Raw genomic sequence first — 13,857 nt, forward strand, 5'->3', positions numbered from 1 at the left:
TATGCTGTTTTGAGCTATTAAAAATTCTTCTTCAATTTTGAAAGTCTTATTCCTCCATTTTTTAGATGAAGTTTAATTTGAAGTAACACTGAAGCTCAAATCAGTTGTATTTGAAACAGTAGTTGGCAGAAAATAATTAGTAGACTTTTAAGGGTTTTGGAGATTGGATATTATCTTTAGACTGTCTTTTTGAAGATAAAAAATAGTATTAATCTTTTATGTTTTTTCTACGACAGACTTAAAGCATTGACAGACTAATTGAACTGTTATTTTTTTTTTAATTTTATTTATTTTTGACTGCATTGGGTCTTGGTTGCTGTGCATGGGCTTTTTCTAGTTGCAGCGGCGATTGGGGCTCCTCTTTATTACGTTATGGTGCTCAGCTTTCTCGTTGGGGTGGCTTTTCTTATTGCAGAGCACGGACTCTAGGGTGCATGGGCTTCAGTAGTTGTGGTGCATGGGCTTACTTGCCCCATTGGCATATGGAATTTTTCCAGATGAGGAATTGAACCCATGTCCTCTGCATTGCAGGTGGATTTTAATCACTGGACCACCAGGGAAGTCCTGGATTGTGTTTTCTTTGAGATTAAATAATGTATAGTATGCCTCTTAATCCCCTGTGCTTAAGGAATTTGCTTTCTGTAACAACCTCAAGAAGTGTTTGTGGAAAATGTGTGTGAATGATGGTGCCTGTGATCGCATGTGATGATTTTGTGAGAACTGTGACTAAAACAGGAAACTCTAAATTGATTGCCTTGTCCTATGATATGCAGTTTGTTTTCTGCTGGCTTGTTAGACATAGCCAATTATTTTTCAACATTGAAGTAGGTCCCGTCATTTTCTAGTCACATTAAAACTTGATTGGAATGAGATGAACTAATAATGTCTTTTCCTCCTCTCTTAGATTCATGCCCGCAACCAGAATGAAATAATTTTTGGGCTGAATGATGGCTATTATGGTGCTCCATTTGAACATAAGGTAAGAGGGTTTGCGTGATGCTGTGAGTTTTGTTAGTGCAGGTGTGCATTCACATATCAGGCAAAAGCTCTGTGTAAATAGAACCATGTTTTAAGTGTAAGTTTGTTGTTTAGTGTGGCTTCGGGTGAAAACTCATTTTGTAACTGCACCCATCTTTTCTAAATCCATATTATATTAATTTTCCTAAAAGAAAATCTCAACTGGCTGCTTTCTAACAATTCTTTAGGGGTTAAAGAAGGATAGTGGCTTTTGATTAAATGTAATACAGTTTCACTAAATGTTTCAGATATCTTTTACAGCTTTGAATAAATTTAAGAATCCTGAGGCAAGTTATATTGTAGTCAGTTTCATTATGGTCTTTGCTGTCTCTGTATCTAAAGGTGATTAGAGAAAGGAGAAGGAATTTGTTTTTACTAAGTGCCTGCTCTCTGTGGTACCATGTCAGGTGATTCATGTTTTTTATCCTATTTAATTTGGGCCACAAACCAGTGAAATGAGTTTCTACATGATTTCCTTAGTGATCATGATCCTTAGTGATCATTCCTAATTCTTGATGATCTGAAATACTGTTGCTAGAATGCTGCATCCATTCAGTGGCTATTTATTGAGCACATGCTATACATCAGCTCCTTGCTCTAAGTGCTCAGGGTACAGTGGTGAGCAGACGGATTTCCCTGCTGTCATGGAGTGTACGGAGGAGACACACACTGTAAAGTAACCTAACAGGTGACTATATAAACGTAAATGGTGGCAAGTGCTATAAAAGCGTGTGATGATCTTACCTGCTCTAGTGGCTCAAGAATGGTCTTCGGGACTTGACTTTTAAGGTTACAATCCTGAGTATGAATGGAAGTGAACAATGTGGAGAGAGTGAGGGCTGAATAGAGAGAGCATTCTGAGTAGAGGAGGGTAGTGTTGGAAGGCCATGAAATGCTAGAGGAAGTGGTGAGTTTTAAGGAACTGAAGGAAGGTCTGGGTAATAAGGGAAAATGATACCAGATGTGGCTGGAAAGGTAGTCAGGGACCACATAACAGAACCTTTTAAAAGATTTTATCCTAAGAGCTGTGAAGTGTGTTGAAGGATATTTACCATGGCAGAGGTATAATTAGATTTGTGTTTTAATAATTTCACTCTGGCTGCTATAAGAACTGATTTTAGAAGCAGCAAGAATGTATGTGGGAAGACAGTAAGAAGGATCTTACTTATAAGTGTATCAGGTAAGAGATTTGATACTTTGGAACAGGGTTATGGTAGAATAGCAGATAGATTTAGGAAAGTTTTAGGAGATAAAATCATTAGGACTTGGTTTGAATTTAGGGTAGAGGAAAAAAGATGGTGTTAAGGCTACCTTTTGGGTTTCTGGCTTAGATGAAGTAACCAGATGGATAAAAGTGCCAGGCACTGAGAGAGCTGAGGAACTGGAGGAAGACCAGCTTTGCTGGAGGCAGATCATGAGTTGAGATTTGATCATACAGACTTTGAGAATACCTCAAGATAGCCCTGTGTAGGTTTTAAAGGAGACATTTGAATTATATGAATCTGGAGTTCAGAGGAGAGAAGCAAGATAGAGATATAAATAGCGAGATTTATGGCAAATAGTTACTGAAATCATGAGTTCACATAAGATAGACCAAGGACAAGCAGTACTTAGTGAGAAAAAAGGGACTTAGTAATGGGCCTGAGGATCTCCCACTTTTAAAGGTCAAATATGGGAGAAGATGTTGTAAAAGGTGGCAGAGAAGGAATGGTGAGAGATGGATGAGGAAAAGGGAGTGAAATTTTTTGTGGAATCTCAGGCTAAAGAAAGAGAGGTTTTTGTTTTTGGTTTGATTTTGAACCAAACCAAAGACAGTGATTGATGAAATCAGAGAAGTTTAAAGAGATATTCGTTGCTAAAACAAACAAAAAGCAAAATAATAAACATCTCTGAAACAGAGATAGAAGCTCAAAGAAGTGGGCAGAAGCATTTAATATAATTGGCTGAAAGATGGGCTTCTCTGGGCAAAATGCACACTCAGATCAGATCAGATCAGTTGCTCAGTCATGTCTGACTCTTTGCAACCCCATGAATTGCAGCTCGCCAGGCCTCCCTGTCCATCACCAACTCCCGGAGTTCACTCAGACTCACGTCCATCGAGTCAGTGATGCCATCCAGCCATCTCATCCTCTGTCGTCCCCTTCTCCTCCTGCCCCCAATCCCTCCCAGCATCAGAGTCTTTTCCAATGAGTCAACTCTTCGAATGAGGTGGCCAAAGTACTGGAGTTTCAGCTTTAGCATCACTCCTTCCAAAGAAATCCCAGGGCTGATCTCCTTTAGGATGGACTGGTTGGATCTCCTTGCAGTCCAAGGGACTCTCAAGAGTCTTCTCCAACACCACAGTTCAAAGGCATCAATTCTTCGGCGCTCAGCCTTCTTCACAGTCCAACTCTCACATCCATACATGACCCCAGGAAAAACCATAGCCTTGACTAGATGAACCTTTGTTGGCAAAGTAATGTCTCTGCTTTTGAATATGCTGTCTAGGTTGGTCATAACTTTCCTTCCAAGGAGTAAGCGTCTTTTAATTTCATGGCTGCAGTCACCATCTGTAGTGATTTTGGAGCCCAGAAAAATAAAGTCTGACACTCTTTCCACTGTTTCCCCATCTATTTCCCATGAAGTGATGGGACCGGATGCCATGATCTTCGCTTTCTGAATGTTGAGCTTTAAGCCAACTTTTTCACTCTCCTCTTTCACTCTCATCAAGAGACTCTTTAGTTCCTCTTCACTTTCTGCCATAAGGGTGGTGTCATCTGCATATCTGAGGTTATTGATATTTCTCCCGGCAATCTTGATTCCACTAAATGTGCATAAAAGCTGAGATAGGGCTCTCCGTATTACAAAAGGAGGCTGAAAAAAGATATCTTAGGGACACCACTCATCTTTAAGGATAATTTTAAAAGGGAAAATCTTAAAAGCTCATAGAGAGAAAGGAAATATTACCTATAAATTAGACTGACAGCAGACTTCTCATCAGCAACAGTAGATTCAAGAAGAAATGTATCTTCAAAGTGCTGTTAACTGTTAACGTACAATTCTGTTTCTGGTAAACATTCAGTAAAGGGTGAGGGTGAAAGACAATTTTAAGTACCTGAAGACTGAAGGTTTACTGCTTCTATCTATACTGAATGTGGTAGATAAAGAATTGATCCCAAAGGGAAGATGTGGGATATAGCAGGGTGTATAAAAGTGGTAAAACATTAGTGAATTTGGCTAACTGCTGACAAACCAAAAAGCACACAAAAACTAAGTTATACCATAAATGATAAAACAAATCACCACTGTTGTTCAAAGTGGCCCAGAGCTAGTCTAGAACTGTCACCGGTCTGTGGTAAGCCAAGTATAAAAAAGTGAAAGTAAGTGTTTTTAAACTTTTATAGCCATTTGACATTATTGTGCCTTTTTATTGTATTTTATTGAAGTATCAGCTCACAATGGGTTGAAGGAAAAGCAACTGACCCTTCTCCACAGAGAGTTTTAGGACTCTGTTTGCTCTAGACAATAATAAGGTGGGGGAGGCTCTTTGAAGAGTAAGACTCATTGATTTGTTCGGGAGGAGGCTAGAGATAGTAAACAAGTTTAAAATTTCTTATAATAGCTTGTGGTTAAGTGTGCATGGTAAAAATGTCAAGATACCTACTAAATACTAGAAACAATATAGATTTTTAATTGGCAGAGGGAAAAAAGGGAATATAAGGAGTAGCAAACTCTGTCAACTTGATAGGAGCCAGAAAAGGAAAACAAAAAAGAAAACAAATAGTAAACAGAAGCATGTGGTACAGTGACAGAAATAAGTCCAAATATACTTGTAATCACAGTCACTGAATATGGATAGAATATCTGTGGCTGAAATATTTCATAAAGGATTAAAATATTCTAAGGCAGCAAGGCTTTAAGAATGTATGTTCTATATGGAAGATGAAAGATTACTTGTGAAGCTATCACAAGGAAGCATGTTTTAAAGCAACTTTTTAAATAGTGACTAAAGTTTTTGTTGACCAGTTCTTCAGCATTCCTGGTTTTTCACATTAGCTGTAACCAGAAACACATCTGATGATTGTGTTGCTGTTAATTCTTCCTCTGTCCATGTTAAAGTATCTTAAGCCACCATGGTCTAAAGTTCAGTTCAGTTCAGTTCAGTCGCTCAGTCATGTCCGACTCTTTGCGACCCCATGAACCATAGCACGCCAGGCCTCCCTGTCCATCACCAACTCCTGGAGTCCACCCAAACCCATGTCCATTGTGTCGGTGATGCCATCCAACCATCTCATCATCTGTCGTCCCCTTCTACTCCTGCCCTCAATCTTTCCCAGCATCAGGGTCTTTTCCAAATGAGTCAGCTCTCTGCATCAGGTGGCCAAGTATTGGAGTTTCAGCTTCAACATCAGTCCCTCCAGTGAACACCCAGGACTGATCTCCTTTAGGATGGACTGGTTGGATCTCCTTGCAGTCCAAGGGACTCTCAAGAATCTTCTCCAACACCACAGTTCAAAAGCATCAGTTCTTTGGTGCTCAGCTTTCTTTATAGTCCAACTCACATCCATACATGACTACTGGAAAATCCATAGCCTTGACTAGACGGACCTTTGTTGGCAAAGTAATGTCTCTGCTTTTTAATATGCTGTCTAGGTTGGTCATAACTTTCCTTCCAAGGAGCAAACGTCTTTTAATTTCATGGCTGCAGTCACCATCTGCAGTGATTTTGGAGCCCAGAAAAATAAAGTCAACCACTGTTTCCACTGTCCCATCTATTTGCCATGAAGTGATGGGACCAGATGCCATGATCTTTGTTTTCTGAATGTTGAGCTTTAAGGCAACTTTTTCACTCTCCTCTTTCACTTTCATCAAGAGGCTCTTTAGTTCTTCACTTTCTGCCATAAGGGTGGTGTCATCTGCATATCTGAGGTTATTGATATTTCTCCCTGCAATCTTGATTGCAGCTTGTGCTTCCTTCAGCCCAGCATTTCTCATGATGTACTCTGCATAGAAGTTAAATAAGCAGGGTGACAGTATACAGCCTTGACGAACTCCTTTTCCTACTTGGAACCAGTCTGTTGTTCCATGTCCAGTTCTAGCTGTTGCTTCCTGACCTGTATTCAGGTTTCTCAAGAGGCAGGTCAGGTGGTCCGGTATTCCCATCTCTTTCAGAATTTTCCACAGTTTATTGTGGTCCACACAGTCAAAGGCTTTGGCATAGTCAACAAAGCAGAAATAGATGTTTTTTTGGAACTCTCTTGCTTTTTTGATAATCCAGCGAATGTTGGCAATTTGATCTCTGGTTCCTCTGCCTTTTCTGAAACCAGCTTGAACATCTGGAAGTTCACGGTTCACATATTGCTAAAGCCTGGCTTGGAGAATTTTGAGCATCACTTTACTAGTGTGTGAGATGAGTGCAATTGTGCGGTAGTTTGAGCGTTCTTTGGCATTACCTTTCTTTGGGATTGGAATGAAAACTGACCTTTTCTGGTCCTGTGGCCACTGCTGAGTTTTCCAAATTTGCTGGCATATTGAGTGCAGCACTTTCACAGCATCATCTTTCAGGATTTGAAATAGCTCAACTGGAATTCCATCGCCTCCACTAGCTTTGTTCATAGTGATGCCTCCTAAGGCCCACCTGACTTCACATTCCAGGATGTCTGGCTCTAGATGAGTCTATGGTCTAAACTTTTCAACCGTGGTCTTAAAGTTGAAGCTTATTTGCTTGAAACTTTTGCCTCTTTGTTTATCTGCTTCTCAAAAAGGATTTACTCATTTCTGTTGAGTTGTTAGGAATCTAGTAAATGTCTCAGCTTTTTACTGTATTGGATGAGTATTCAATCTCACTTCCAGGGATGTGTTTGGAAACTATTTAATATATTTGAAAATCTTTGACTGAAATATATACTGTGGGTCTGAATCCTTCATTCAGTAACTTCTGCTGGCATTATTAGGAAGTGACACCTTTTTAAATTTGTGTAGTAAAGTTTCATTTATTTGGCATACAAATTAAACTCTTACATATTTAACAGCAATGCAGACAAAGAAAATAACTGAATAAATGATAATAAAAATCTATTTTTAGTTGTAAACTTGATTCATGATTTTTTTCTGTCAGTACGTATCAAGTACCTACTATATGCCCATTGTTAAACTCAGTACTCTGGGATGCAGAAATGTTAGGTGCAGACTCACCAACATTTATTCTTTTACCTGAGATAAAGTAGCATTTCTTCCAGAAGAGCTGCAATTTACAAATAGGTTTATTTTGAAAAATTATTTTTGATATCAGTTGTTTGGATCTTAACACAGTGAGTTATAGCAGAACCATAAGTGATTCGAAGAGAACCTTAGGAAGAGGTTGGTGAATCAGGCTAGGTGAGTGGGAGAGATGCTCCCAGGTGGATTTTGCTACTAGGAGGGCAGTTGGAGGAGCATCAGGAATGAGAGGCTGTTGGGCCAGTTCTTGATCCAGTAAGCTGGAAACTTTTCAGATCCCTGTGCAGGAGTTTTACCTTTAATACAGACATGTGAAGTTATCATTATCTGAATTTCTTTTTGGCAACAACTTTTCTTTTTGGAAGAATGCTGACAGCTGCTTGGGTGAATGGGCACTCCTAGTGGTTAAGAATATGGGTGTTGGAGTCAGATTGATGTGAATTGAATTCCAGGCACCACTTCTGCTTACCCATGAGATTTTGGGCAAACTGAGTCATCTCTGAGTTTGTTTTTTTGCCTGTAAGTGGAGATAACAATTTCTTCCTCATCATAAATTATTTTGAATATTAAAGGTGATAATGCATATTCTGAGCCTGGCACATGAGGAAGGTTCAGTATGGACACCACTACTCAGTAGTCTCTAAACCATATGAAAAGAGGGATTGCTCTCTAATACGTACACTCGTCAGCAGTTGTGTCCCTTGAACAGTGCCTGGCATGTAGGAGGGGCTTACTTTGTTAACAAATGTAGGTGAATGCTTGCTATATTTAGAACTGTCATAGCAATAATTGAGATTAAAAATCTCAAAGAGATAGTACTTTTCTCTCTTACCCTACCTTATCCCTAGCCTCAGCTTTTGGAGTTTTATTTTTATACAACTTATATTGTCATAATAACTATTATGTTATTGATAAAGTATAAAAAGCTTTAAATTGTTAAGAATTCTTGTTCTCAGACAAAAAACTGTAGCAGCAATGTCTTCAGAGTCCAGTAGATGGCAATGCATTCTCATTTTAATGGGAAAAAATATTGAAGCAGGAGTAGAATTGAGCAAACTCCAGGAGATAGTGAAGGACAGGGAAGCCTGGCGTGCTGCATTCCATGGGATTATAAGGAATCCCACACGACTGAGTGACTGAATAACAAGTATCCAAATAAAAAGGATCAGATCTTTTTGGAGTAAAACACTCTTCTGCTGCTGCTGCTGCTAAGTCGCTTCAGTCGTGTCCGACTCTGTGCGACCCCATAGACGGCAGCCCACCCAGCTCCACCGTCCCTGGGATTCTCCAGGCAAGAACACTGAAGTGGGTTGCCATTTCCTTCTCCAGTGTGTGAAACTGAAAAGTGAAAGTGAAGTCGCTCAGTTGTGTCCAACTCATAGCGACCCCAATGGGCTGCAGCCTACCAGGCTCCTCCGTCCATGGGATTTTCTAGGCAAGAGTACTGGAGTGGCTTGCCATTGCCTTCTCCAAAACACTCTCAGGAGATTGAAATAACAGTTTGGTTATTAATTTCACAAAGGCAACCATATGAGTTGATCATCTCAAGTACATAGTCCAACTGAGATTGAAGATTTAGGGACAACAGCAAGTTTCAGAGCCTGTACAAGTGGGAATTCCTTATTTTATATTGGTCAAGGCATGATACTTTTGCTAAGTAGAAAACCTGATTTCTAAGCCCAGTTTTGTTCTGCTACTGGAGGGAATATTGAGTGAATGGGTGAAGTTGCTCAGTCGTGTCTGACTCTTTGCGACCCCATGGAATGTAGCCTAACCAGGTTCCTCCGTCCATGGGATTTTCCAGGTAAGAATACTGGAGTGGGTCGCCATTTCCTTCTCTAGGAGATCTTCCCGACCCAGGGATTGAACCCATGTCTCCCATATTGTAGGCAGACGCTTTACCGTCTGAGCCACCAGGGAAGATCCTGGAGGGAATATTAGGCTTATTTAACTCAGCGCGCTTATCTCATGGATAAAGAAACTGAGGCTTAGAGAGCCTCTTGAACTTGACATGGAGAGTAGTTTCATGCCTTAGGTGGTAACTTAGACATAGCTATAATAATATCAAATGTAATATAAAAAATCATCACATAGTTTCATTGCTACTGCTGCTACTGCTAAGTTGCTTCAGTTGTGTCCAACTCTGTGCCACCCCATGATGGCAGTCATCAGGCTCCACCACCCCTGGGATTTTCCAGGCAAGAACACTGGAGCGGGTTGCCATTTCCTTCTCCAATGCATGAAAGTGAAAAGTGAAAGTGAAGTCGCCCAGTCGTGTCCGACTCTTAGCGACCCCATGGACTGCAGCCTACCAGGCTCCTCCATCCATGGGATTTTCCAGGCAAGAGTACTGGAGTGGGGTGCCATTGCCTTCTCCGATAGTTTCATAGCTCTATAAATTATTTTAGTGTGTTCTGTAGGGAAGGCAGAGGACTACTATTAGAAGTTTTAGTAGTAGTGGCAGCTGCAGGCATCTAGCAGCTAACAGTAAGTATTTGGGGAATAAATGAATGATCAGGAAATCAGGATGAGTTTAGTGGCAGAACCAGGATCAGAACATAGATCTCTGTCTTTCTAGATATGCTCTTCATTATACCATGTCACCTGTGTAAAAGTGATGAATAGATGATTTTCTTCTTTTAAGTGCTTTTTGAGGTTTCTTCTATCCTTTTATTTGTGTGATTAAATGCTGTTAAAGATACTGTCTTGAACTTATAACAACTCAGGTGGGCAAAGTATTAGTATTTTTGTTTTCAAACTGAAGATGCTGAAACTTTGAAAAGAGATTTTTGTCTAGTTAACTTTATAGAACTGAGAAATTAAAAAGATGGCTGTTTCCTCTTGCTGGTCAAATTCATGGATGCTAACTTGTTTCCAAAGCACGTCCCACATGGTACTTAAGCGGAACATTCAGAAGTGGGGATTAAGTGTGTCAAGTACTGCCTGTATTTTAACAACAGAGAAAGGGATATGGTATAATTTCTACCCAGATCTCTCAGTACGTCATCAAGTGAAGGTTGCTGCTAAGTCTCTTCAGTCGTGTCCAACTCTGTGCGACCCCATAGACGGCAGCCCACGAGGCTCCCCCATCCCTGGGATTCTCTAGGCAAGAACACTGGAGTGGGTTGCCATTTCCTTCTCCCAAGTGAAGGTTGGAGGATCACAAAAAATAGCTCATTCTTATACATATTTTATTCAGTTTTCCTTGAAGAGCTCTGTCCCCACCCTACCACCTCAAGCAGATTATGAAATACAAGAAACAGACCAGACAGATCCTAAGGGGCTGTTTCTAATTAATAACTACTAACTTTGTTACTAAAACCTCTAGGTATGTGAGCTCGGTTTAAGTCCAGGGTAAAATTTTGTTTCTGAATTATTTGAGCTGGTGTGGTATCCTAAAAACAGTATTACTCGGGTGAATATGGAACTTTTGAAAATTATTGTTAGTTTTTGTTTACTGAGTGCCTACTGTATGTCAGACACTATACTATCTACTTTTCATGTTTTATTTAATCTGTATAACAGTTTCATGAGGTAGTTATCATCATTCTATAGATACAGTATCCTAGAAGAAAACGTTCAACTACTAATCCAGGATTACTTCAGTTCAGTTACTCAGTCGTGTTCGACTCTTTGCGACCCCATGGACCACAGCACGCCAGGCCTCTGTCCATCACCAACTGCTGGAGTTTACCCAAACTCATGTCCATTGAGTTGGTGATGCCATCCAACCATCTCATCCTCTGTCGTCCCCTTCTCCTCCTGCCTTCAATCTTTCCCAGCATCAGGGTCTTTTCCAATGAGTCAGTTTTTCACATCAGGTGGCCAAAGTTTGGAGTTTCAGCTTCGGCAGCAGTCCTTCCAATGAATATTCAGGACTGATCTCCTTTAGAAAGGACTGGTTGGATCTCCTTGCCGTCCGAGGGACTCTCAAGAGTCTTCTCCAACACCACAGTTCAAAAGCATCAATTCTTTGGTGCTCTTTCTTCACAGTCCAACTCTCACATCCATACATGACTACTGGAAAAACCATATCCTTGACTTAGTAAGTAGCAGAACAGTGATTGAAACCAGGTCTGATTTATTCAGAAGCCTCTTGACAACTATGCTACGTGGTATCTCTAGATTTCTTCCTACTTCACAGAGCATGTCAAAGTACCATGTCACTTTCTTTACATTTACCTAGAGATGTCTACTATGTGCATTGTTAGGATCAAATGAGGGTACATACATAAGTGCTCTGAATGGTATAAAGTATGTTATTGTACAGACTTTGGGTATTTATCGTTGTAGAGTGGGCATGCAATGCCCAAGATGCCATCAACCCACCAAAGTCCACAAAATTTCTACACGATAGTCTATTTGGCTTTCCTCTAAGTCTCTCTCCTTACCCCCACCCCCTCTTCTCTTGGATCAGATTAGCTTCTGACAGATGTTTGGAAAATCATCTCATCCTGTAATTCATATTTATAAATCCTGCTGCTGCAGTGTGGTCCCCATTCTCTCTCTTCATTGAAGCCAGAGAATAATCTGGGAAAATGCCACGTTTCCTGTTATGAATTTGGAGGATCTTGTCTCCTTAGCACAATTTTTGAGCTTTTCAGAATTTTAATACTGGAACATTCAAAGCCAAGCACAGCTCTTCATATAGATGTTTTAGGTTCTTAGAAAGTAAACAGAAACAGAGCTCCAGACTCATCCTCACTAGGGGATTCAGAGAGTTGAAACTTTGTTTAAATTTTGTAAACTCATCTTTATTATTCTTTCTTAGATTTGTAGTGAGGGCATTCTTGACTTTTTTTTTTAATTTTCCCCTCTGGGAGTCAGTTTCCATTTATTTAAATTGTTTCTCTAGAAAGCTGGGAACCCTTTCTTTGACTTTTGCACCCAATTAGCATGATATCACTGTTGCCTTCTCTTCCCTCTCACTTCTCACAATTATAGTAACTGTGTGTATGTCCTTCCTCCTGTTAGAGTGTAATCTTCTTTAGGGCTGAGGTTGTCTCTTACTCATTCTTTTAGTCCCAGGATTTAGTGTAGACTTTGCTTGGAAGATATTTTTCTTGAGTGAATGAGGTCCACTAGGATCACATGTGGAGAAGGAAATCCCAGGGATGGTGGATCCTGGTTGGCTGCCGTCTATGGGGTTGCACAGAGTCTGACACGACTGAAGTGACTTAGCAGCAGCAGCAGCAGCAGGATCACATGGATCCTGTCTCTGTTCTGTAGTACACTTTTCTCTTAAAGGATGGCTACTTCAGCAGGGTCACTGTCAACTCTCTTGTTACGGAGTTGTATTGGTGACATTTAATCCATTTCATACTTGGAGTGTGTGAATATGATTGTGATCATTTTTTGAGGGTAGTTTGAAAAACTGAAGTGTGAACCTTCAGTTCACACTTGTGAAGAAGAACCTCTTCATCCCTATTGACTTGAATTAAAAAAAAAAAATAATTTAGTTTCAGGATCTGTATACCTTTGCTTAATAACATTATTCTTATTTTCATTGCTTCTGTTTTGAAGGAGAAGAAAACATATGCTGTCTCAAACCTCACACCGGATCTGGGGGAATCTGCATATTCAGCTCAGGTTCAGTGTCGGGGAAGCAGTCTCACTTTCCCTCCTTAGCAGCTCAGCATCTGGGCTTCATTAGAGCTCGGTGGCAGTGAGTGTCTGAGGCTTGAAGGTGCTTGACAGAGGTACATGCACATTTTTCTCAGTTTAAACCTTAGTGACACTTAAAAGTGTGTTAATATCCAAACTGACATACACACATAGGAACACAGGCTTTCTTTTGATTTTTCAGGTAGCCATTTTAGGAGGAGTTGTACAAATTGTTGTTGTTCAGTCACTCAGTCATGTCCAACTTGTTGCAACCCCATGGACTGCGGCACACCAAGCTCCCCTGTCCTTGTACAAATAAATACTAACTTTTGAAAAAGTATGCTCACTATATCTGAAAATGTGCTCAAGTAGTAGAATGAGCCACAGGTTTTTTTTTTTTTTTCCATTGTCCATTATGATTCCTTATTCTCCCTAAGTAAATAGAAGAGGGACTATTTGCAGAGCTCACTTAACAGTTTTAAGAGTAATGTATATAATCTACTAGGGCTTCCCTGGTGGTGCAATGGTAAAGAATCCGCCTGCCAATGCGGAAGGCATGGCTTTGATCCCTGGGTCAGGAAACTCCCCTAGAGTGGGAAATGACAACCCACTCCAGTATTCTTGCGTGGAGAATCCCATGGACAGAGGAGCCTGGTGGACTGCAGTCCATGGGGTCACAAAGAGTCGGACACAACTGAGTGACTGAACGCACACACACGTATACCCATGTATAGTCTACTATCAGTCCCACGGGGCAGGCTTTTGCTGGGGCCTTTAAGGTATTGTCCTCAGGCTTCCACTCAGACCTTTTGTCTTCTCATCGACACATTGTGTCTGGGTGATTCAGATCTCTCCCAAGTCTACTTCTCCGGTCAGTACTTCCATATATCTAGACTTGAGTCAGATTGCTGAGTGTTTCAGAGACTCATTGTTGTTCAGTTGCTAAGTCACGTGTGACTCTTTGTGACCCCATGGACTGTAGCACACCAGGCCACCAGGCTTCCCTGTCCTTCACTGTCTCCCGGAGTTTGCTCAAAT

The 13,857-nt window shown here is 40.5% G+C and overlaps 1 protein-coding gene across 3 annotated transcripts in view; it reads left to right on the forward strand.

Annotated features, from left to right (window-relative positions):
• Positions 1 to 13,857, forward strand: part of UVRAG (UV radiation resistance associated) — a 328,846-nt gene that overhangs the window by 63,847 nt on the left and 251,142 nt on the right. For all 3 annotated transcript variants that reach the window (XM_070803925.1, XM_019975249.2, XM_070803924.1), the window contains one exon: positions 905 to 979. In XM_070803925.1, coding sequence (XP_070660026.1) covers positions 905 to 979 — 75 coding nt within the window. The remainder of the gene's footprint in view (positions 1 to 904; positions 980 to 13,857) is intronic.

The sequence above is a fragment of the Bos indicus genome, chromosome 15 (genome assembly GCF_029378745.1).
Source record: "Bos indicus isolate NIAB-ARS_2022 breed Sahiwal x Tharparkar chromosome 15, NIAB-ARS_B.indTharparkar_mat_pri_1.0, whole genome shotgun sequence".
Lineage (NCBI taxonomy): Eukaryota > Metazoa > Chordata > Mammalia > Artiodactyla > Bovidae > Bos > Bos indicus.